The 24,340-nt window shown below is 48.2% G+C and overlaps 1 protein-coding gene across 3 annotated transcripts in view; it reads left to right on the plus strand.

Moving 5' to 3' along the window:
• The window catches only part of VGLL4 (vestigial like family member 4), a 142,484-nt gene that overhangs the window by 88,328 nt on the left and 29,816 nt on the right, over nt 1-24,340 (plus strand). For all 3 annotated transcript variants that reach the window (XM_074344343.1, XM_074344341.1, XM_074344340.1), the window contains one exon: nt 17,302-17,491. In XM_074344343.1, the coding sequence (XP_074200444.1) occupies nt 17,302-17,491 (190 nt within the window). The remainder of the gene's footprint in view (nt 1-17,301; nt 17,492-24,340) is intronic.

The following is a 24,340-nucleotide window of genomic DNA, read 5'->3' on the forward strand; positions in this document are numbered from 1 at the left end:
TGAGGCAGTCAACAGCACAGGTGCCCAGCTGGCCATGTGTCCTGTGAGCATGTTGCTTTCCAGCAGAGACCAGTGTGTGTGTGTGACATGGCGGGGTGGCCCCGGAGAGAGGCTGCTCTAGGACCTCCATCCCTAGGGGCAGCTCCATGGTGGCCATCTGATGGAAGTGGGCAGGGCAAGGGCAGGGGGAGGACTTGGTTGGAGCCTGCCTGCAGGTAAGTTTTCACTTATGCTAATTGATTTGAGGAGGCCTTGGAGGTGCTAAAGCTTTTGGATGGCCAAAGCCCGTGCTGCCCCCAACACCACTGTCGCTGGGGCTTGCTTTTCTGTGCCTTGTCTCCTACTGTGCTGTCACCATGCCCTGAACACTCCAGCAGCTTGGGTGCCACGCTGTTTCCCACCACCTTGCACCCACTGGCAAACTCCTACTCATCCTTCAAGACCCAGCTGGAGCACCCCCAGCTCCATTAAGCCTCTCCAAAGGCCTGTGACCTTGTCCAGTTGCTAAGCTACTTGCTTCCATTTTCTCCTCCGTAAAATAAGACTAGTACTAGTACCAACTCCATTGGTGATTAGAAAGGAAAGGAAATTCATGTGCATAAAAGCTTTGGAGTACCTCTTGGGCCCTCGTCAACGTGCCTAAATGTTACCCATTGTCCTGATTATTCTTCCTCGGCACTAACATGCATTTCCATTACTGACAACAAACTACAGGGGGAAAACCCTGTAAATTCCCTGAGAAGTCTGCGGTCTGGCCACAACTGCACAGATGCGATTGTTAAAGGGGGTGGGGAAGGGGTGCACAGTCACCTCTTAATAGTCATTCCAGGGAGTCTGTCTTAGGAAGATTAGTCTAAATGACCTAAGGGCCACTTACAATGTAAGATCTTTTCTTCCCCGGAGGAGCCTGTGTCTGCCTGGCTGCCGGGTGTGGGTGGAGGGACGGGTGGGCTGAGATGAGGGGGCTGTTGTGGGGTCATAAATGGGCCGGATTTCCCTGCTTGAGGCCAGGAAGCCTCAGGCATGTGGGGGGCGGGGCAGGGCCTGCCTCAGCACCAAGTGTCCTGTGAACTCCGGTGGCGGGGGGTGGGACTGGGACTTGCTGCTGGGTCCACGATCTCTCTGAATTAAGGTTTCTTTCATGACACCTCAGGGCATAAGGAGAAGCTGTTTAAATATAATTGTTCACTACTTCAGAGATCCCAGCTTCGTCCGCCGTCCTTGAACCTCAGGAAATTTTTTGACTTTCATTTTCTGCACGTGTGGACCCCATATACGCCGCTTGAAATTTCGGGGTTACCTACTCCCCTGCACACGCAGGTGGAAGACGTCTGAACTTGCGTTTCTCCTTACAGTGAGAGGCTCACGAAGGCCTGGCCTGGCTCCTCCTGGGATCCCGCCCCTCGCTGTTTGCGCACCTGAGCTCAGCTGCGCCTTTGAAGTGGAGGGCAAGCCTTTCATCTTCCTTCATTTTCACTTAATGACAGCCTAGCCTTTGATCAGCTCCATTTCCCTCTTTCTTTTGCTTCTTAATGAGTCACTTGGAGGTGAGGAGAGACCTGAAGTCCCCGAAAGGCCACAACTTTTATGAGCACAATGGGTGTTTGACCTTCATATCTCAAGTAAATATGCCCAAGGGGGTCAGCCCTTCTGGCTTCTCATTGATAAGAGTTTGCTCACTGGATAATGTAAACTTGAAAGGAGAGGTGGGGGTGGGGAGGAGGGCACGAAGGAGAAGAAACCTGTCGGTGGCACCCCCTCCCCGACATTTTAAGGCGCCCCACTTGGGGACACCCCCTGCGAATGCAGCATCGTGAAACACACAGTTCCCCCGCAGGTGGAATGTTTGTTTTCAGATAAGCCTTTAGTTTATAGATAAACTTTTTAGTTTATCACCTAACAGTCTCTTTTCTTGGAACTTGGTGAGGATACAAAAAGTTCTCCTAGGTTGGATGTAATTTTTATAAGGGTCTTATAAGATTTTACCAGGACATCATAAAGATGTCCAATTAATAAGAAAATCTGGGGACCCAGTCTGCAGTAGTCCCTTTAGAAAACCTCTCTCAGGTCCCATTGTCTCTGGTTCTGCTGTAACTGTGGCTATGCATTTATCTTAACTTGAAATAAAAATAGGTTTTGATATGAAATACTCTTTTCTATATATGAAATTAGCTGTTTGCCTCTCTAATAAATCTTAAGTAAATGTTTTAGTGCTGTCTCAAGCTGGTCCAGTATACTTTTAGGCTTCAGTTTCAATGGTCTCTTAGTTTTTGGTTGGGGAATGCAAACATCTTTTAATCATAGCTTATGCATACTATAGTGATTGAAGTAAAATTTGTCCATAAAAGGACTCCAGAATATACTGCATACAGTGAAAAAACCCCAACATAACTGTATATTAACTTGACATCAATTTAACGAATGATGACATGTTATAGTTTTTTAGGATTGGCTTATTTTAGCACAGGGTAGGTTTCATTTGAGTCTGTTTTAAATCACTGTTCGGCATTTTTCTTCTATGAATATGCATTCCTATTTGAGGTGTTTTTGATATTTGTTCTTGACAACTCAGGTGTTACCCAGAAAATGTCTGTTGAATGAGTGTTGGTTAATCATGGAAGATTTGGAGTTCTTTGCGCGACTCCTGCCACGAAAACAATCGATATCTGTATTTTTTTTTTTTAGTTAAAGAAAATGAGTTTTGGTATACTGAATTTTTTTCTCCAGCAATAAAAATGATCTTACTAGAATATTGAAAGTGTCCACTGACAGTAATGAAAATGTGGATGTAAAAGGCTGAATTAAACTTTGTTAGAGCAGCCTGTGGAACTTAACATGGGGAGTTACACTGCTCACTCAGTCTTTATTTTCCCTCTAATATATTGAGAAGCCAGAAAAAAAGTGTAGCTTTTTGGCTTTTTCAATCATATAGTTTCTCAATTTGTAGAGAAGAAAAGATCAGCAAGAATATTTCTAAAAAAATAATCATTGCAACATTAGTTTCATATGTACAGCAAAGTGATTCAGTTATACATATACATACATACATACCTATTTTCTTTTCAGATTCTTTTCCATTATATTATTACAAGAAATTGAATATAGTTCCCTGTGCTATACGGTAGGTCCCTGTTGTTTATTTTATATATAATAAGTGGGAGAGAGTGGGGAGGGACACCTTAGGGGTTGGGGATTCACAGGAAAGATCAGCATGCGTGGTAAGGGAATGATCAGGAAGAGGATGGGGGTGGCCTGTTTTGAAGGGATCAGGTGAAGGTGCCACCTGAAACACCTGTCCAGTTCTCTGATCTTCCCTTCTTGTCTCTTGGACTTGCCTCTTCCCCTCGCCCTCAGATATGAACATTGGTCCCCACCCCGCCTCCACCGCCACGTGCATCGCTGCCCTGTCCCCTGGCTCAGGTGTGTCCATCTGAGCATCACCCCCTGTAGCATCATCAGACCACCCTCCTCTCAAGTTGCTCTTCCACTGCATCAGCACCTACAGTGTCGCCCTCTAGTGGTGTGCCATCAGGTCCGAACTCCTCTGCCTGTGCTCAAAGCCCTTTATCATCTGACCCATCCATCTATTCTGCCAATAGAAGAAGTGGGCCATTTGTTCCAGTTAAACTGATCTCACACACACAGCGTCGTTCTTGCTTTCTGCCTGTGTTCGTATGGCTGTCCCACCTGGAATGTCCATTCCTACTCTTCCCACGTGTCCGCATCCTACCCGTTTTCCAAGTTCCACTTCTGAGTAGATTATTAGAGCTAGAGTTGATGTCTTCTTCATATAAAATGTCCGTAGCTTCTCTGTTTTTTTTTTCAACATGTAATGGGTTTATTTATATCTTCAGATGAATATTTGAAAACTCCTGATTTTAATTCCAAATATAGTAATTATTAATAGAGAGATACATGTAACCTATATAAGCCAAAGTTCTTTGTGGTCCTCAGTAACTTTTTTCTTTTTTTTTGGTAATAGCTTATTTGAGATGTGATTCATATACCATACAATTCACACATTTAAAGAACATCTCTTTTTTTTGGTATTTATGTTCTTTCCTTAGGGTTCTTTTTTTTTAACCTTCGTGACTTATCACTCCTACTAGAACTACAGTTCCTCGAGGCAGAGACTGGATTGCAAACATACGAGGCACTAAAATGCTTTTGAATGAACCATATCCACTCTTTTCTCCTGCCAGTTCTAAATCCCAAACCTTCTTTGGGGAAGAAGAAGGGGCCGGGTTCAGCAATTAGCACCAGCATCTGTGTGTCAATTTCCAGGGGGAGGTGGCAAGAGTATGTTTCGCTTAATTATCATTTGGGGATGAGGACCATCTCAAGAAGAGAGCTTGGGTGGCGGCTTTCAGAACAGAGGATGATGCACTAGGATTTGCCCCTTGAACTTGCCAGGTGGTGTGGAGACGGGGAGACCAAAGGGCATTCCTGGCATGAGTGCACAGCAGGAGCAGCGGAGGCTGGAGGAGTCGGGAAGACGGGGCGGAGAGGGCTAAGGCTAGAGGGATGGGCTATGGTTGTCTAGACGTCATTTCAGCCATTGAATCCATCGGGGCCTTTAATCGCCCCTGCTGGGAGGCTGGATGACTGTGCTGGGAGACTTTCTGCCGAAGTCTGAGGGGATGTGAGATGGGATAATTGAGAGGATGAAGTGAGTGCCAATAACTTATTTGAAGTATACAGGCCCCTAATGCAGCAGGTATATATTGAGCACCTGCTGTGTTCCAGGAAGTGTATGCGCCAGTCCCTAATCATTTGGAGGGTTTTCCTACATTTTTCTCGCACTGTCTTCTGTATAAAAGATGTGTGTCCATATCGGACTTGTGTCAGTTTGTACTCAGAGGGTACCATGATTTATCCAGCTTAACTCTAGTTTCTTGCGTAGCAGATGAAAGTGTTTAATAAAAGAGCAGGAGGTTGAGTGAGAGTGACGAGACGCCCCTGCCCCCCCCCATTACTGCTGCGAAAGCGAGAAGGTCACCTTCTTACAACAGAGAAATTCTGTGGGCATCACCTTAACCAAGTATTCAAGCTTAGTTTCCCCAGCAGTGGGACAGAGTGGCATCAGGTGCCTTCTGATGTGAAGTGCCCATCACTGCTCTCATTTTCTTGCCAAAAATGTTCAGCTCCAAACTAATCATGATCACCAACACACGTGGGGCAGTTAATTGGCCTGGATTGTTTAAATACATCCATGTCATGAAAGAGGAAGAAAGACCAAAAAAAGGTCTTTTAGGAAATTAAAGAGACGTGGTGACTGCGTCGCACAGCGGGTGATTCTTGATTGGATTCTGGATTCTCCCCCCACCCTGCCCCCCAACCAAGAAACAGCCCAATTGGGGAAATGTGGGTCTGGATTGGATGTTAGACAATGATGCTGTATCGACTTCAACTTTCTTGGGGGCGACGATGGTACCGTGTGTATAAAGGAAGAGCATCATCACTCGTAAAAGACACTTGAAGATTTAGGGCTGTAACGTGCCTGCAAGTTACCGTCAACATTATGGCAATTATAGTTTTAAAAAGTGTGAGCATGTAGATAAACAGACACAATGAATCAAGGTCCAGGGAAAGGAATGCTCACTTTTCATTCAACTTTTCAGTAGCTTTACCCCCCCCCCCTTTTTTTTGAAATAAAAAGTTGGAAAAAGCAAAATGATGTCCATGATCCTTGGCTCTTTCAGTGATAAAGCTGACAAAATCTTACTTAAAATGGCCCGTGTTACCAGGTCTGCACGACTGTCGGGCGCTCGAATCACGCTTATGCCTGAGTTCCCGGGGCTGCGTTCACTCTCAGTGTTGTGGCATCTTTGGACTTTGTGCCCTATTTTAATCCTTGGGAAACTCACTCTGTGGCTTCTGGAACCAGCGTTCATTCGGCAGCAATAGTAACACAGGGAGGTTCTGCCTGTCGGTGGGACAGCGGAGTGGCCTCCTGAGAGCTCGGACTCAGGGTGCTTGTCCCGTCCCAGCTACCTGCTGGCCTCCAATGGCTGGGGTTTCAGAGCTCCTAGGAGGCTCCCTGCTCGGAATAGGTTGGCCCCTCTGTGGCCTTCAGGAGTTCACATGCCAGTTTATGTATGAATTTGGCATTGGCTCCCGGGAGCCTCATCTGATTTCTTAGGGTCTAGACTAGAATATACTGCAGAGAACAAGAGTGCCTGTTTATCTCTTGAGAGACAGCAGCAAACACAATGGTATTGCTTAAAAACGTGTAGTTTTGGGGCCAGAGCCGGGCAGACTCTGCCATTCAGCTCTGCCCCCATGGTATCAGAGAGGGGCGCTGGGGGCTGGGGCAGCAGGTGGCCTTTGGGCTGGGTTTTGACCGTGGAGATGACTGAATTGGTGGTGATGCAGTCTGCTGGGGATATCGGGGCCTGGGAACAAGCAGAGGAGTACAGAGTACTCATGAGGGGATGGACCCTGGTTTACCACACGCTGGGCACTGTGCCAGGTTTCTTGTTTAATCCTTAAAATAGATGAGGGTCTCTGTGCAGGTTCACGTGGTCATTTTCACACGTGTGGAAACTGCCACGGGAAGTCAGGTAGCGGCCCCAAGACCGCGCCGCTGGCTCCTGGTGGAGCGGGTTTGGAATGCTCTCCCCTGGCCCTGCGTCTGACTTCTGCTTAGTTGGTGGAGGCTATATGCATGCTAACTTCATTGGAGGAGAGGAACTCTTGTGAATGGTGGGAGCGTCGTTGGAGAAGTTCCTTCGTCCCGTCATTTCAGCCTCTAAGTGGGAGTCGGATCAAAGGCTGAGATTGAACAGATTGTGTGATAATATGTGGTCTCTGGGAACTTCCTGTAAGTTTTCGCTACTTCTCACAAAAATCCCTCAAGCTAGATGAAGAAATAGAGGCTCAAGAGAGATGAAGAGAGTTTGCCAAGATCACACCTTTGATTCCAAAGCCCACCACGTTTCTCTGCACCGAGCGTTTTCTGACCACATGCAGGTGCTGCGGAGAGGAGCTGGCCTGGGTAACCCTGAGATAGCCAGGCTGTGGGAAGTCCATTCTGGAGGCTCCGTGTTAGGGGAGGTCAGAGGAAGGAAAGTTTAATCTTCCGTCTCTCCCCTCGCACCCCAACTTCTCCTTCCCTCCTCTGAGGTTCATCCCTCCCAGGGCCCCTGGCCCAGTCATGCCGTCTAGGATTCCCTTCAATTGAAGACTGTTTTGAAAATGCAGATGCCAGCCTGTCACCTTAGGTGTTTAACCTGTTGCACGCCAGCGGGCTGGAAGAGAGTGTCTTTGGATATTTTTACCCACTTACATTTGGAGAGTTGGTACCCTCCCTGCCCCAACGTAATTCTTCTACTTCATGGCCACTGGAGTCCCCAAGGGGGTGGCCCCCCACTGAAGAGGTTAAGACGGCCTCTTTCTTTCTTCACGGCATCCAGCAATTCCTTCTGCACATTGATAAGCTCTACTAGAAGGGCCGGTGAGCCCCAGCAAAGTGCCCGACTCCAGCACCATCCGCGAACACTGCGTTCGTAATTCTCCTCTTTCTCGTTAACAGTAATGTGCTACAAACGTAGATTTGCGAGCGAACATAGTGAGGAATTTCTGGCGGGCCTGAGGAGTCCTGCCCATTAAGGAGGGTTTTGTGCGTTTGGCATCAAAGGTTCTTGAACTGCTCTTATCTCCGTGGGGTTCCCAGGTCGTGTGTCAGTGCTGGGGCCTCAGACAGGGCCACGTGAGGACTTGTGACTCACTGTTCCCACGTGCTGATCTCCAGCAGGCGCAGCGCAGTCAAAGCAGGGCTGAGGCGCTGAGACTCCGCTTCCCTGGTGCACTCGGAACCCTGTCTGAGCCGCAGTCTAGGGTGGGAGACCAAGGACAGAAGCTGGGGTGGCTCTGAGGTCTGGCTCAGGAAGCCAAGGTTGTGAACAGGTGTTCAGGCTTTTTGAATCCCCGTTATGACTGATGAAGCCAAAATCCAACCTGACACTGACGTCTCTGGATCTTCAGCCTAATTACTCACGGTTAGGTACCTGAATTTTTCTTTAAGCTGAGATGATAAATACGTAGTATATCTCTGTCGATGACATGTAAGATGACAGTAAGAGTCACTTGAGTCCTCTTACTTTGTGGCAGTTTCACCCAGGTTAGTATTACATCATCTGTGAAGCTACAGCTCAGTCATAAAGTGACTTCAGTAGGGTAAAGGAGATTGCATGCACTTTTTTTGAACCCTGAGTACAGCACGATTATTTTAAATGATGTAGAACTTGCTAATTAAATGAATAGCAACATATGGATGTGAATATAACAATTTTTAATTAACTTTCGAATATTTTTTAGTTAGTGCTTTTTAACATCAGATGAGCCTTTTTCTCTTCACCTTATTAAAGCATCTTACTGTGTATTTATATTTAGAATGGATACTGGAAATTATAGACGTCTTACCATTTGTTTGGGAATATCTTTTTACCTGTTCTCCTCTTGGACCTGGAGAATTACATGAGAATTTAAACTCATTAGGAACTGTCTACATTGTCTACCCTTCATGCACCGGCAGCATCAGCTGTCTGGGAGCAACCTGGGTGAGACCCCCAATCTGGTCTCAGGGACCCTCCCTTCCACCTGGGCTTTTCAGAGAGAGCCCCGGTCCCTCCTGTGTGTTAGTTCACACCGAGGTTCAGCACGAGTCTCCGTGCACTTAGAAGTCCACTTGTTTTCTGTGCCAGCCCATGGGTTTCCTCCCCTCCAGGGCAGGTTGTAATCTGGACGTGGTCTCCAGGCAGGAGACTGCTTCCACGGAGACCAGTCCTGCTCTGTTAGGTCAGTCAGCACAGACCAAGGGGTGGAAGCTCTTTGGTCCCAAAGCGAAGAAGAACTTTATGCTTTGCGTCAGACCCAGGTTGCAGCCCTGTCCTCACCTCTTCTGTCTCCTTGTTCCCTCCATAGATGAGTTAGCTCCGGCCGCTGGAACAAAGCAGCCCAGACTGGGGGGCTCACCCAGCAGACTTTCATTCTCTCTCAGTTCTGGAGGCTGGACTTCTGAGATGAAGGTGTTGGCAGGGTTGGTTTCCCCGAGGCCCTTCCCTTCGGCGTGTGGTTGTCCGTCTTCACGTTCCCCTGGTCTTTCCCGTGTGTGTGTCTGTGTCCTCGTCTCCCCTAACACGGACATGGTCCTGTTGGATTGGGGCGCCCCCATATGGCACTGTGTCCACCTGCGGTCACATTCTGAGGTTCTGGGGTTGGAACTGCAGTATGAATTTGGGGGGCTCAGTTCAGCCCCGTGACACCCCCTTCTCACTCTCCCCCTTCCCTCTCCCTCCCCTCCCTTCCATGCTCTCTGAGTTCCTCCCTTCAGTTGGCTTCCTCCTACTGCTTTCCCTTAACCTGTAAAGCGTCCTGCTTAGGTAGAAAGGTTATGCAAACTGGAAACTGTAAATGCCAAGTTTCTCCCTCCAGCCCTTCTACTGATCAGCTTTGTGACTTGAGCGGTTCACTCGCTCCTGAAACACGAGTTTCCTTGGCTGCAGGATAGGAGCTACTCTTTCCCTCCTCCCTTCCAGGACTATAGTCCGGAAAACCAGGAACACCTACTCACACTTTTAAATGCTTTTAAAGTAAATTGTACTAGTGTAAGATCCAGGAGAGCTCTGACACAGTGCAGCGTCTCCGGGATTATTCAGAGTACTTGAAATTCTAGCTAAAACCGTGTGCTTCAACTCCACAAGTTTAACTGCGATGTTGTTCTCCTTAATTACATTATTAGCCACCAGTCACCCAGGTTGTCGGGTTTTCTTTTTGCTTTTTCTCTCTCAACAATCTCCTGATTGCTCTAAAGAAAAGATGGGAGCTACTCAAACCAAGCTCAGCCTGGGGTCTGGCAGCGCCTTCCCCACGCCCCTCCCCTGGCTGACTGGACAAGAGTGACCTTTGGCAGAGGTTTGGCCTCCAGCTGTACGGTCGGCTCTGAGTTTTCAGGGCCACGAGTCTGGGGAGTGACAGTGGGAAAGGCACTTTGTGTCGCACCGCAAGGGGCGGTGGGAAAGGGGCCCCATCACTGAGCTGTAGGGTCACGTGCAATCCTTGTACCCCTGGCAGACACTACGTCACATCTTTTATCTCCGCTGGCTCACCCGGGTTTCATCATGTTGCCTAACAGCCCTCCTTTTTAGAGCAAAGAAAAAAGTCCAGCAGAATGGGGAGAGCCACAAGTTTGAACGCGGTTGACTTCCCGGGCTCCTCCCCAGCTGCTAGTCCCTGAGACAAAGAAGTATTGTTTGGAGGAAAATGAATAGGCCCCGGCTGCCCCGCCAGGCTGCCCTGCTCCGTCATGAGCTTGTGAGGCGCGAGATGCGTTGTGAAATGTTAGGGTGCGTTTGTTTTATCAGGTGCTCCCCGGCCAGCACGCTGATGTCAGTCTGCTCGCCGTGGGCTGTGGTCAGACAGGAGACAGCCCGTGGCCCGGCGGCTGGCTTGGGGGGCCGAGCTGTGGTTTTACTTCTTTGATTTAGGTTCAGACATGATAAAAGGGGTGGGGAGGAGAGTAGAATGTAAAATCTTACACAGCAAAGATTTAAATTGTGGCAGAAAACGCTGTTGGGCAAGGCACAGAAATTTTTGTGAAAAAAAAAAATCTGTCTTGAACGTTAAAGCAAGATGCTCCTCAGTCTGAGTGTCCCTCCCCTTTTCCCATAAACACGGACACTGTCACTTCAGCTTCGTGCTGTCTGACTAATTGCCATAAAACGACAGTAAATGCCATTATTTTGATTAATCTCTCCTGAGTCACGCCACAGTCTTCAGCACAGTCACAAGTCCCCGCCTGGTGCACGGCCCCCAGACTGGGTGGGGACGCATCGCGACCGGGGTTCTGATGCTGCCTGGGTTCTGATCCTGGGATGTGTCCATCTCCCTGAAACCGGATCAGTTGCCTCCTCTCCACGTTGAAGGTCTTGGCCTCCACGATTCAGCTCCACAAAAGTCAAGTCTGCATTCCGTGGACCCAACTGCATTCCTCTTAGGCTTCATTCAGCTGACAAATGGTAACTTCCTTGTGGCATTGGAATAAGTGAATGCAGCCAGGACAATGAGACTCAGAAGGGTGCTTGCTTTTTAACTAAATGTCCTTCAATTAGGAGGCGAACTATTAGTTAAGAGTACTTGGTCGAATCAGCTTTTTCTCCCACCGTGTCAAGTGTGTGCTGTACAAGTTGAGTGTGCTGTGCAAGGCCATCTTTGGAAGACGAATGTTGTGTAGACTTGGAGAGCTGAAGGGGGGCCGTCAAGAGGAGCCAATTGAACCACTTAATTTTACAAATGAGGAAACCAAGGCTAAAGAGACAGGTGCTGGGGGGAGGGTATAGCTCAGTGGTAGGGCACGTCCTTAGCATGCATGAGGTCCTGGGTTCAATCCCCAGTACCTCCAGTAAAACAAAAAGAAGGGAAGGAAGGAAAGAAAGAAGGAAAGAAAAGAAACCTAATTACCCTCCCCCTCAAAAAACACATTAAAAAATGAAAGGACAAACAAACAAAAAAGAGACGAATGCTGTTTTGAAGACCCTTCTGTTGGGTTCCATATTGTGTCCAGTCTAAGATGAATCGTTGTGTCATGACCCCCAAAGACAGCAACATGCCAACTGATTATAGACACTTCAGTGTAAGCTACATTTAATGTAGGAAATAAGGAGTTTTAGAATCTTTTAAATACGGCAAGAGCAGGATTCTGAAACGGGGCTGCGTGTTCCCAGGTTTCAACCTTCTGTCTCGTTTTTTCTTCCCGGCCCCCACCCCTATTCTGACTTTGGAAGCAGAATTTTCTTCTAATATTTCGAAGAATCATTAGGTAGCTCTTCATAAATCTAAGTGGTTTTCTTTTTTCTTTCTCTCTAATGAACTTTTTTTTTTTCATTGAAATTAATACATGCTGGTTCTTGTGGAATCTTGGGGCCAGAATCCTTGCTCACCTTCAGTTGGGAGAAATATGTAAGGAATATTTGTGATCCACATACTAGAACTGCCCCCATGACTCAAAACAGCAATTAAGTAATTTTTTGTATCTGTGAGGCATTGATCTTCAGTAACACATACCTGGATAAAATCACCTTCGTTTAAAAGACCAAATACACTTTAAATATTGAGCTTAGTTGGTTATAATTGTAACTTAAAAAAAAAGTTAAGCTGACGGTTGTAGCTAAGACAACTCGAAAATCTTGAAACACCGGGTTCCTCCTACAGCTGAGGTCTCCCTCCTGTTTGTTCTTGACAAAGAAAAACCATCTTTTCTCCTTTTTCAGTTACCAAAGGATTGGGAGTTTGAGAATGCACATTAGCATTAAAAAGTCTTCTCTACACCAGGATGAGTTCCTTTCCCTGTGTGTTTTTTTCCTTCCCTGCTTGTGGTCGGGTCTCTCTCAGTTCCATCATCTGTTTTTCTGACAACACTTCGCACAGCCTTCAGTGTGTAACAGACACGCAGACACGCAGTCTGATTAAAAGCTGAACTGGAGCTTAACAGAACTCTGAGTCCAAGTGTCTGCGTCACCTCCAGTGCTTCTGCTTGGATTTCTTTAACTTGATAAATATTTGGAGAATCATCTGACGTAGCACACTTAGACGGGTACAGCCATAGCCACAAAAAGGTTTATTTTTATTTTAGGGAAAATGAATGTGTGCCTGTTCTTACTTAACAGTGAGTTGTGGGAAAACCCGAGTGAGAAAGGGCTCTCGTGATACTGGGGTCTTCATTCACTCACTTACAGATACAGCTTTATTGAACTGTAATTTGCATCACCATACAATTCACCCATTTAAAGTGTACAGATCAGTGGATGTTTGTGTATTCACGAAGTTGTGCAACCTTCACAATGAATTTTAGAACTTTTTTTTTTTTAATCATCCCCCAAAGAAACCCTGCACTCACCAGCAGTCCCGTCCCACCCCCCTTCTCCCCGCCCCCAGCCCCCACCGACCTACTTCCGGGCTTCGTGCCTCTGCCTGGACATTGTGTGTAAGTGGAATCAGTCAGTACGTGGCCCCTTGTATTGTCTTCTCTCGCTCAGCAGAGTTGTTTTCTAGGTCCATCCATGTTGCAGCCTGAACCAGGACTGCATTTCTTCTTGTAGCTGAATGACCTTCCATCGTGTGGATAGACCACGTTTTCTGTATCTGTTTCATTCATTGATGGATATTTGGGGGGTTAGCGATTATGAATAATGCTGCTATGGACATTCATGTATACGTTTTGTATGAATGTATGTTTTAATTTCTCTTGGATATATATACCGTGGAGGGTGATTGCTGGCTCATATGGTAACTCTGTGTTTTACCATTTGAGGGCTGGCCCAAAATGGTTTTCCATGGCAGCTTCACGATTTACATTCATACCAGCAGTACCCGAGGGTGTCTAACGTCCCCAGATCCTCGCCATCGCTTGCTGTCTGTCTTCTGGTGCCAGCCCTCCTCGTGGCTGTGAGGTGCTGCCTCTTTGTGGTTTTGATCTGTGTTTCCCGGATGGCTAGTGATGCTGAAGATCGTTCCTTGTGCTTACTGGCCATTTGCAGGTCTTGTCTGGAGAACGTTCTGTTCAGATCCTTTCCTATTTTTAAATTGGGTTATCTTTTTATTGTTGAGTTGTAACAGGTCTTTATATAAATATATTCTTAAAGAGATCTTTAAAAATTCCTTATCCTACGTTATCTTTGATCTTTAACACATCCCCAAACACTTTAACGCGGGCACACCTTGCCGTGTTAACTCATGGTTGACGTGTACTGACCATCTGCTGTGTGGAATCATTGTACTCTGTGCACCAAGTCTAGAAAATGAATAAAATGTGCCCTGCTTCAAAGTACAAAACAAAGTGGGAAGGGAAGGGCCATAGTGATGAGTTTCTGTGGGGAAGAAGAGATGGCTTTCAGATTGAGGAATCAAGGAAGGCAACCTGAGGGAGGTGGCATTAGTGAGTGGCCTTTGCCGGATGTGTAGGATGTCAGTACAGGAAAACTGGGGGAAGAACCTGAGTAAAGATCTTGAGGTTAGACTCTGAGTTCTCTGTGAAGTGTTGACTAGTCCAGTTTGACTTCTGGGGCTGAAATTCTCAGAGCTTTGAAAGAGGAATATGAGGAACAAAGAAGGGAAACGTAGTGGATCTGCAGCGGTGAAGCAGTGGGGTGGTGGTTTATCAGTGACTGGCACGCTCCTGGCCGTCTGGGATGAGGATGGGTTGATGTGCTCAGAATGGCACCTCGGGAGGCTGAGTTTACAGGACTGTGTGGGGCGAACTGGGGGGGGGGGGGGCGGGGTGATCGGAGGCAGTACTGCTGTTTCTCTTTTAGAGACTGACGCGTGCGTTAGAAGACAAGACAGGACTCCTGTGAAGACTAATTTGGCCGAGGATTCAGTCTTTTTTCCTTAAAGAAAGAAAAAAGAATGTACATGTAAGATCTGAAGTACGTCCTTTGGGTTTTGGTGTCTCAGCTCAGTGTTTCACACGTAATCATTTCTTAGTAGATGTTGGTTGGCTGGTTACTTGATCATAGGATTGTGGACCACAGAATGGGATCACTAATTCTAACAGCTGAAGGATGTGAGCTGTTAGCCAGTCCCTCCTCTTGCTGTTCAGAGGCCTGGGGAGGGGAAGGGTGCTTCCCGGAGTGCCCGGTTCGAAAGAAAGGGAGAGTGTCCCATGGGTGTCTCGGCTTGTGCACCAAATGTACTCCTCAGTTTTACTAAAGTAATTTTAACCTTGCTTTGCTTAGTGCACACCAACAACAGCATGTCCTGCTCTGCAATCCCCGGCGTTGGGCCGGGTCCTCGTCCAGGGCCCAGAGAGGAAGGAAGAAATGCAACTGACCTGACCCGTCTGCCCCCTCACTGGGCTCTTCTGCCCCTGGTTCCTCTGCTCTGAGCCGTCGTGGGGCGTGCACAGCGTTCAGGAGGAGGCAGAGGGCGTGGGTTCTCACTACAGTGACCCTGCATAGGCCACTCCATGTTTGGAGACAGTTTTCTCATCCGTCAAATGAGGCCGTCCGTGTACACAGCCCTCCCGGCACGAACCGCGTGCATGTCCCCATCACACCTAGGGGACCCCCTGGGGGAGGAGGCCCGCCTGTGCTCCTCTGTGGATCCTCAACGCCCTCGGGTTAGACATCTCCAGGGTTTTCAAAGGGTTCCCGTGGATGTTCTATGTCAGACTGCTGCCATTCAGTCTGAAAGACAAGCCACACCTCCGTGTGATGAGCTTAAAACGCACACGAGCCCACACACTTGAATGAGGATGGATGCTGGGGCACGGGGCAGGGATGCTGTTCTCGCCCCGAGAGTTGCTTCCCGAGTAACAGCAGGTGCTCGTGCCATGAGTGACTCTTCCTTTTTTGGAGTGACTTCAATTTGTTGCTCTGGTGGCAGTTTTCCGTGGCAACTGCTGTTGCCACACATCTGGCATCTGATGAGATGGCTCCCAAAGCCCAGGGGTCCTCACGGAGCCACACAGAGCACCCTTATCCCGCCAGCAATGGAGAAACACGGGTGGAGGGCGCAGGGGCCTGGTGCCTCGTGGGTGAGGCTTGATTTGCAAGGGCCGAGCTCCTGGGGGATCACCAGGCTCCTCTAAAAGTTAGTGGGGCCACTGGCGCTCCACGTTGGACACTCCGTCTCCCCTCTCTGAGGAGGAGGGGAAGACAGGCAGAGGCGCGGAGTTGGAAAGAATCTTTTCTAATTTATCCAGGCTTAAATATTAGCACTCTTGTTTGTTTGTTTGTTTGTTTAAACAAAAAATGACTTAATAGCAAGTGGAGGTCAACCAGGATCCTACTGAGTCTCTGCGTGTCGCAGGCCAGCGCAGCGTAGGGCCTGTTTTTAGGTTATCTCGTTTAAAATGGAAAGTTCCAGTTTGCTTTGGGGCCAGAATCCTTAAAAGAAACCCTGACTGGTGGAGTATTACGGGTCACTGTATGTTTGCTAGTTTGTGTCTTGCTGACTAAATTGGCAACATTTTTATTTTTCCTGGTAAACATGAGGAAGGTTTTTCCCCTTGCTCCCTTCCCTAACAAAATCATATTTGTCACACGCGTATGAAGGAAGCAGCTGTTAGAACTGCCCGCACGTCCGTGGTGATATGAAAATCAGCAGTAACAGAGATTTCCTTTCTTAGGTACACCACAAGGCCTGAGATGAAGTCGACTTTGTCCTAATATGGCTCTTAAATTGTGACCAAGTGGAAACAAAATTGGTCAGGCCTCAGAGACCAATATGAAAAGCACACAAAAGGTTTATTATTTGTGAAAATTTTAGGGTCCCCCCTACGACTTAGAAAGCTTGAAGTTTTCTCTTAAAGTAACTATTATTCTTGTTTATAAATTTTAGAAAGTATATAACCGTTCTTGAAATGAAAGGTTATGCTTATTTTAATTCATAGCCAGGTGCAAAGTTATCGCTCAGCACAAAGTCTTTTACAAAGAGGAATGAAAAACACCAGGATGTCAAATCAGATCAAAATGTGGACTCTGGTATGAGGGTCTAACTTTGAAAATGTTTTGAGAACTACACCTGTGTGTTCAGCGTGTGACCAATTACACACAGAAACTTGGTGCTGGTAATCATATTTTTAACATGCCATTTTTAGTGTACTGTACAAATGAAATGTTTATTTCCCACTAAACAATGTGTTTTTTGTTTGTTTTAACTTTGGGGGCAAATATGTGAACTATTAACTCATAAATTTTCCTCATTCTTTAAAAAAATGACATACCAAAAACATAATAAAAATGTAACAAGTAAGAAAAGTGGGTTTAGTGGTTTTAGGGAAACCAATGTTAGGTCATTCTCTTGTAGGTATGGGGTTGAATACCTACAAATCAACAGACCTTTAATGTTTTAAATTAACTTTTGAGATGGTTTGCGGTCAGTACTCCCCCTTTCCTGAGACTTTACTGCACTGTTTAATTTTAAAACTCTACCCTGAGAAGTTGTTGAAGAAATGGTAGTTCTGGGACGCGATGGAGGTGTGAGCCAGGGGGGGGAACGTTTTGCAACCTAAAAGGGTATCGAATCAACACGTTGTTCCCCTTAAACTCACACAATGTTGTATGTCAATTATATCTCAATAAAGCCAGGGCAGAAAAGAGTTATTGTGCTGGGAAACCATGTTTATGTAAAATGTCTCATGCTTGGCAGCTAACCGTGGGCTCGGGCCGCGTTCGGAGAATGGCTGGCAGCCCGTCACGTTGCCAGAAACTTTCCACCAGGAGTTGTGCTGCAGGGGGCTGCGGGGACTCGGGTGGGGGCGTGTCCCCTGCTTGGTGACGATGTCTCTCTCCCTTTGTGCAGGTGAAGCTGCTCTCAGGGGGGAGCCCAGGCTGCAGACCCTCCCCGTGGCATCTGCCCTCACCAGTCACCGCACCGGCCCCCCGCCCATCAGCCCCAGCAAGAGGAAGTTCAGCGTGGAGCCAGGGGACGATGACCTGGACTGTGAAAGTGACCATGCCACCAAGATGAGTCGCATCTTCGCCCCCCACCTGTAAGTTCCCTCTCCGCAGTGGCCCGCGTCCGCCCCTGCCGGGCCACGGTTCCCTGGCACTTTGTGCCGACCGTGAAGGGAGAGGGTGGCTGGTTATCAGCCACTGGGGGCGGGGTATTAAACCGATTTTCCTAACTCCTGGAGAGATGACCGCTTACCGCCTTGCAGCTCACCTGTGTGACCGTTCCGGTGTTTTTCCCCAAAGGCGTTAACTCCCCTTAGAGCTTCTTGGAGGTTGTCTGAAAACCTGGCCTTGTCTTGTCTGTACCACCAGTGGTGGTTGTTGGGAACATCAGTCTTCGGGGAGGGACTTTATGTGCCGGGGAAGGGCAGGCGGGCACCTGAGCCACCGCTGTGAAACGTTTTGCTTCGGAGTCTAGAGTCGTTCGCCTTAAGAGGTATTCATTCTCACCTGTGTGGTCACAGTGTGAACGGGAGACCGTCCCAGAGTGAGAGAGACGGCCTTTTGTGTTCAGGAGAGGGTGCTGCTCCGCACACACATCGGGCAGGAGCCTCTTCCAGCCCTTGGAGATGCGGTCTCTGGCGGGAAGGGCGCAGCCTCCCTCTGCACCGGCCCCCTCCCCAGCCTTGCCCCGCTCTGTGCCTCAGTGTCCCTCTTTGTTGAAATGAAGGTTCCCTGACGCTGCGACAGCATTTGTGTTTGGAAACCAGCGTGCTTCCTGCACTGCGTCTTGGCTCCCTCCTCGCATTTCTCACACATACGCCTCTCATGGGGGGCGGGGTGTGGAAGGCATCTTCACGTGTTTTCAGGACTTAGAGGCACCCTGCCAGCTGTGCGCCGAGTTGGGCGTGCGGCTGTTCTGTCTGATCGGAGTCTGGGGTCTTGGCCGAGGTGGGGAGGCAGCTCTTGACTGTCTAGGTAAAGAGGCCCTGCTCCCATCCTCTCCCCACGCGTGAGTTAACGTTTAGTGATCATCCAGGATGCTCGGCCTCCCCGGTTTTCCCGAGGATGCTGCTGTTCCTGGCAGCAACTTGAAGCTTGGAGTCTGGAGGCGAGGCCTTGCTTGGTTCGAGGTAGCCGATAACGCCAGCAGCCCTCAGCATTGCCGGCATTCCAGCCCGCTTGGACGGTTGTGTGCAGTCATAAGACACACTGACAGAGGTATTTATCCTCAGTAAATCACTGTAGTGTTAGTCAGAGGCTGAGCCTGCAGTCTGGAGCCCTGGAATTTGCTACGATCAGGAATCCAGCAACAAGGCACTGCAGAACAATGCCCTCTTGCACGCGGGGAGAGGCTCATGGTTTCGATCCCGGGTGCCCAGCTGTTCGGAGTTCATTCTTTTGTTACTAGGAATTTCTTGTTCTTACATACCCTCTCCCCAAACCCAAATAAGAGACGTTTGGTCCTTTTTATTTTATTTTTTTTAATTTTAAAGGGAGGAAGTGGGAGGTGGCTCTGAGATAGTAGGTTTTGTGATCAGACATGCCAGAGTTTAAACCCTAGCTCTGCCGCTTACCAGCCATGTGGCCGTGGGCAGTCGGCTTGTCTGGGCCTCTGATCCTTCTTTGTGAAATGGCGGTGGTAATCGTTCACGTCTAGAACTTGTTGTGAGCAGTTGAGTAGAAATGTGCTGGGGGTTTGTCCCAGGACAATACTCAGTTGATGATAGTTATTGCTTTTATTATTAGTAAGTTCATTATTTCGATGCTGGCATCACGAGAACCAGAGCACTGCTGTGGTGAATGCAGGGTTCGAGAGCGTGCGCATTTTAGTCGGATTGTCTGGGTTCACATCCCAGTTTCTTTATCTTTCAATGGGAGTAATCGTGGTTCCTTCCTCGCAGGATGGTTGTAAGTGCTCAGTGCAGGGCCTGGCAGATGCTCAGCAGAACTTTAGACATTCTGAATATTACTAGAGTGTCAAAGCATTTGAAAAATGACTTTGTGACTCTTTGGGTGGCTACCCACGTGACCTTGAAGCACAGGGCTGCGATGACGTTGTAAAGAGTTTAAAGTACAAGTTACAGAAACAGGATTGTGGCGTCCACGTGCCGCTCACGGTTGGTGTTGTCATGCACAGGTTTAGGGAACCCGAAGCAGCAGCCCGTGGACCATCTCCCTGGACTCAGGGCGGGTGGGCGGCGCCCCTTGTCGCCGTGGGGTAGCTCCTCATTTCAGTGACACCGCTGACGTTCCTGTGTGTGCTGTCTAAGCGCCAAACGACCGATTTCACAGGCGGATTTGAAGGATGCCGCGCCTCTGCTTCTCCGTGTGGCAGGGTGCTTAGTAAGCACGTCGTTTGATTTGATGAAGTGTTTCCTGTTTGAGCTATGGCGTGTCCCCTCCTTTTTACTCAAGGTGCCCAAGAAGTTGCCTTTACTGAGTTGCAGGTTCACGTGAAGAGGGTCTCAAAGACGCGTGCTTTGGCTGCATTTCACTCTTTCCATCATATTTTCCAGCAGAGAGATGGAGAGAGTGAGCCAGAGTAAGAAACTGAGTGAGTGTGACTCGCTTCCGTCTGACTTGGTTCCGGCGGTGGGGGGCGGGGAGGGAAGAGGTCTCCCTAGAGATTTGTCCACAACCTGCACATTGAGAATTCCTGGGTCATTGGAACTGTTTGTTAATTTTCCTGTTGGAAGGGGTGACCTGAGAAATACGTTATTTTTTTTTCCCTAAAGAAAGTGTTAAGAACATGAATGTCTTATCTGGGGAGTTGGAAAGTCCCCTGTCTGCCACTAAGAAAGAAAGTGGATTAAGGTATGAGGCAGCTGGTAGCGTGGGATTCGTCTCGTGGAAACATCAGTAATTTTTCCTGCTACCCTGATACTCAGGTGTGAGCTGGTGAGGAAGAGCCTCTCCTTCCCCCGTCTGTCTATCATCCACGTGAACTTGGGGGTTCCTGTGGGCTGTCCAGGAACAGCTGTCCTGGACAGCTGAGTGGGCTGTCCCCGTCCCTGATCTGGCAGACAGGAGCCCCTTCACCTGACTCATCGGTTCTTGTTACTTGCCTCCATTTTTGTCTTTTCTTTTTTGAGCACTTCCTTATTGTCTGGCAAACCAGATCCCTATCTTGTAGCCCAGCTGCCCCGGCCGTGGAACCAGCCAGGGACCCTGGTTCCTTTCAGCAGGGAACAGTATTTAGAAGCCAAGATCTGGGTGTGAGGTGTTCCTGTGGTGTCATTGCCTCCAGACTTGAGTTGTCTAATGTGGTCATTCACATTTGACATTAAATACAGTTGAAAACTCAGTTCCTCGGTGACTCAGTTCCTAGGCTGCTCAGCCGGTGGAATCCGGTAAGCGTTCTGTCCTGAAGAGTGCAGTCTAAGATGACCTGCAGAAAGGAAAGTTTTCAGCTTTGTGTGTGAGTGACAGTGTGTAGTAAGATGAGCGGCTGGCCGTCCGCTCAGTTACCTGTGAGAGGAACAGAACATACATTGAGTGCCCACTGTATACTGGCCCTGTGCCGACACTGTAAGTATGTTATCTCATCTAACCCTCACCATAACTGCGTTCCTGTAAGAGGTTGTGTGTGTGTGTGTGTGTGTGTGTGTGTGTTGCAGAAGCAGAAATTCTTGCACCCTTATGGGGGCAAGAGTGAAGTGACTAGGATTAAGGGGGAAGTAGAGAGGATGACGTGTGCAAAGTGACGGAGCTGAGATTAATCCTGCTGTGTGGCCCAGCTGTATCCTACCTGAGACAGGATTACACGCAGCTTCAAGATGGACATCAGATATTTGGGATGACGCTCGCCCGTTCTGGTGTCTGGCGCATGGCAGATGCTGCACAGTTTGTGTCGGCGTGAAAATTAGACCCACTCTCCGGAGAATGTGCTCGCGTCCCCGTGGGAGGAGGCGCCCTCTTTTTGATCAGTGGTGTGCACTTGCAGGGTAGCCGCCCCTGGCCTCAGAACAGGGCAAACCCCCTCAGCTCACGCTGGGATCAGAGCCACCTCACGGGCCTTGTGCTGTCACCGCTGTGCTCGCCCTAGACGGGGGTAACAGTCCGAGCTGAGGGGGGCGGGGCCCAGGGAGAGGAAACGTGGCCTCTCTCACTGGTGCTGCTCCTTTGAAATCCTGTCCTGGTGTGAAACGTGTCCCCTTTGCCTCTTCGGCCAGTCCTTTGAAGTTTTGTCTCAAGTCTGATGCAGCCACTCCTCGTGTGTCCTTGAGCGTGCTCTCCAGGCTCGGGGCCCTCTATCTCCTTTGCTCCTCCTTCTCCTTTGCTTTCTTCTTCCCGTAACCTCCTATTCTTACTCTTTTTTTCCCTCCTTCGTCCTAGTCACTTCACTCTTGCCCCCAAAAGGGTGCAACACAAAGGGAAAAACAGACAAACTCAAAACCAGTAGTTCTTGCAGCTTGACAGAGGTTGGAGGAAGCCCTGGATATCACATGCTGGGCACATAATAGAAACTCAGTTGAAAAAAACCCAACTCACTGATTACTGGTTAAAATGGGTGTTGGTCTTTGCTTTTGTTTTCTGCAGTGGGGTTGACTGTACAGCTGGTACCTGAGCTGTTCAGGGCTGTCTAGTCTGTAAAGCCTCTGTGTGACCCTCGGCAACACCGTCATGCCCCCTTCGGTGATTCTGCATTTCCTGTATCCCTGTGGTGCTTTTAGTAGGGATGTACCTGGTTTACCAAGAGGCTGTTTATTCCACAGACTCCATGAAAGTAGAGGAAGCAATTCCTCATTTCAAATTAAAACTAGACCCAGAGGGAACGTAAACTGGTGCAGCCACTATGGACAACAGTATGGAGGGTCCTTAAAAACTAAAAATAGAGCTACCATATGATCCAGCCATCCCACTCCTGGGCACATATCCAGAGGGAATTCTAATTCAAAAAGATACATGCACCTCAGTGTTCATAGCAGCACTATTTACAGTAGCCAAGATGTGGAAGAAACCTAAGTGTCCATCAACAGATGACTGGCTAAAGAAGGTGTGGTGTATACACACAATGGAATATTATTCAGTCATAAAAATGAAATATTGCCATTTGCAGCAGTATGGATGGACCTAGAGAGGATCATACTAAGTGAAGTTAATCAAAGACAAATATCATATGATATCACTTAGATGTGGAATCTAAAATACAGTTCAAATGAACTTACAGAACAGAAACAGACTCACAGACACAGAAAACACACTTAAGGTTAACAAAGGGGAAGGAGGGGAGGGATTTGGGATTAACAAATACACACTACTATATATAAAATAGATAAACAGCAAGGATTTACTGTAGAGCATAGGGAACTGTATTCAGTATCTTGAAATAACCTATAATGGAAAAGAATCTGGAAAAGAATATATATATACACATGTGTAACAATCACTTTGCTGTACACCTTAAACTAACACAATATTATACATCAGCTATAGTTCAATAAAAATACAAAACAAAACAACTAGACCCAGAGGAAATTGGAAAGTTGAGGTTATTTTAGTACCTTGACCCTATTAGCAACTGGGACCTTGAAAGATGAACAGTGGTCCACATCTACAGGCAGAGCACATTATTGTTGTGTTCATGTCTATGGAAGTCTTAGAGAGGGTCGAACTTTTCATCACTGAGAATGCTGATAGGTCAGGATTCCCAGCATCCAGAGGCTCACAGGAGCCTCTGATCAGGGCTTGCTAACGACAGTGACCTTGTGTTGAGCACTGTGCTGAACGCTTCGCAGGCATGATCTCACTGCGTCCTCCCAGCCCTGTGATGCAGAGGCTGTGACTATCCCTCTTTTACAGATGGTAAAACTGAGGCCCAGAGAGGTTCTGTACCTCGCTCAAGGTCACAGAACTGGCTAGGTGGTAGGAAAATAAGGAGCCAGGAGTCAAAACTCAGCCTGTCCCCGGAGCCAGGGCTCTCAGCAACTCTGTTACATTTGTATAGGATAATATCCGTATCCAGCTGCTGTGAATCGTTTGATATGGAACCTTAGTGCCTATGGTTTTGGAAGATCTGCTCTGTGAGCATCCTTAAAACACAAATGAAGGATGCTCTGGAGCCAACCGGTGGAGACGGTTCCCTGGAGCACGCAGCGACAGGGGTGCAGGGGTGTAGGTGAGGAAGATCTTGTCAGTAACTCGAGCACCAGGCGGGGAGACCCGCCCAGCGCGGTGACGGTTCCCTTCAGGGACCGTGGGCGGAGGGGCTGCTGCCCAGCTTCCCCTGAAGAGTCTGAAACGGTGCGTCTGTGCAGGTGATTGCCCAGGAGAACGAAGGAGGGCTTCCTCTATGCTCAGGAAAGTGCTTGTGAGATTGTGTTCGTGTTTAAAATCTCTGACTCTACACTGAGTGAGTAACCTTAGTCTGCAAGACTGAGACAAGAACATTTTAAAAGTTGCTTTAAATATAGGAAGACAGTCCCCACCCCCCCTCCAGATTCCATAAATCAAAGACTCTTGAAATAGAATCCCTCAAACCCTGTGCGTTCTCTGTTTTTCTCCCACATCCTCCTTGGCGTCATCCAAACTCAGCCCTGAAACTCTCTTGTTCTGCACTTTCACACAGTCGTGCAAGCCCTCCCCCAAGTGTTCTGGGGTTTGAGCGGGTATTTTATAGCCTTAATTTTAGTTATCCTAAATAACTAACCCTGAAACCGAGAGATTGTTACGTTGGGTTTAAACCTACCCCCACCCTCCCCACCGACAAACAGCGAGTATGTGTATTTATTCTGAAAATTCAGTAAACAAGAAGGGAGCTGGGTCGTTAATGAACGCTTCGCATCAGGGAGGGGGCGCCCGAGGAGGGCTTCGTGTGCGGTGGACTCGGCCCTGCGCTGGAGCTGCGGGTCAGGGTCAGTCTTAACGGGCTGGAAGTGAAGCTGGTTTTTTCTGGCCGCTCCCGCGTGACGTTGAAGGCGCATCTGTGTGGCCATGCGAGTGTT

Source organism: Camelus bactrianus, chromosome 17 (assembly GCF_048773025.1).
Source record: "Camelus bactrianus isolate YW-2024 breed Bactrian camel chromosome 17, ASM4877302v1, whole genome shotgun sequence".
Lineage (NCBI taxonomy): Eukaryota > Metazoa > Chordata > Mammalia > Artiodactyla > Camelidae > Camelus > Camelus bactrianus.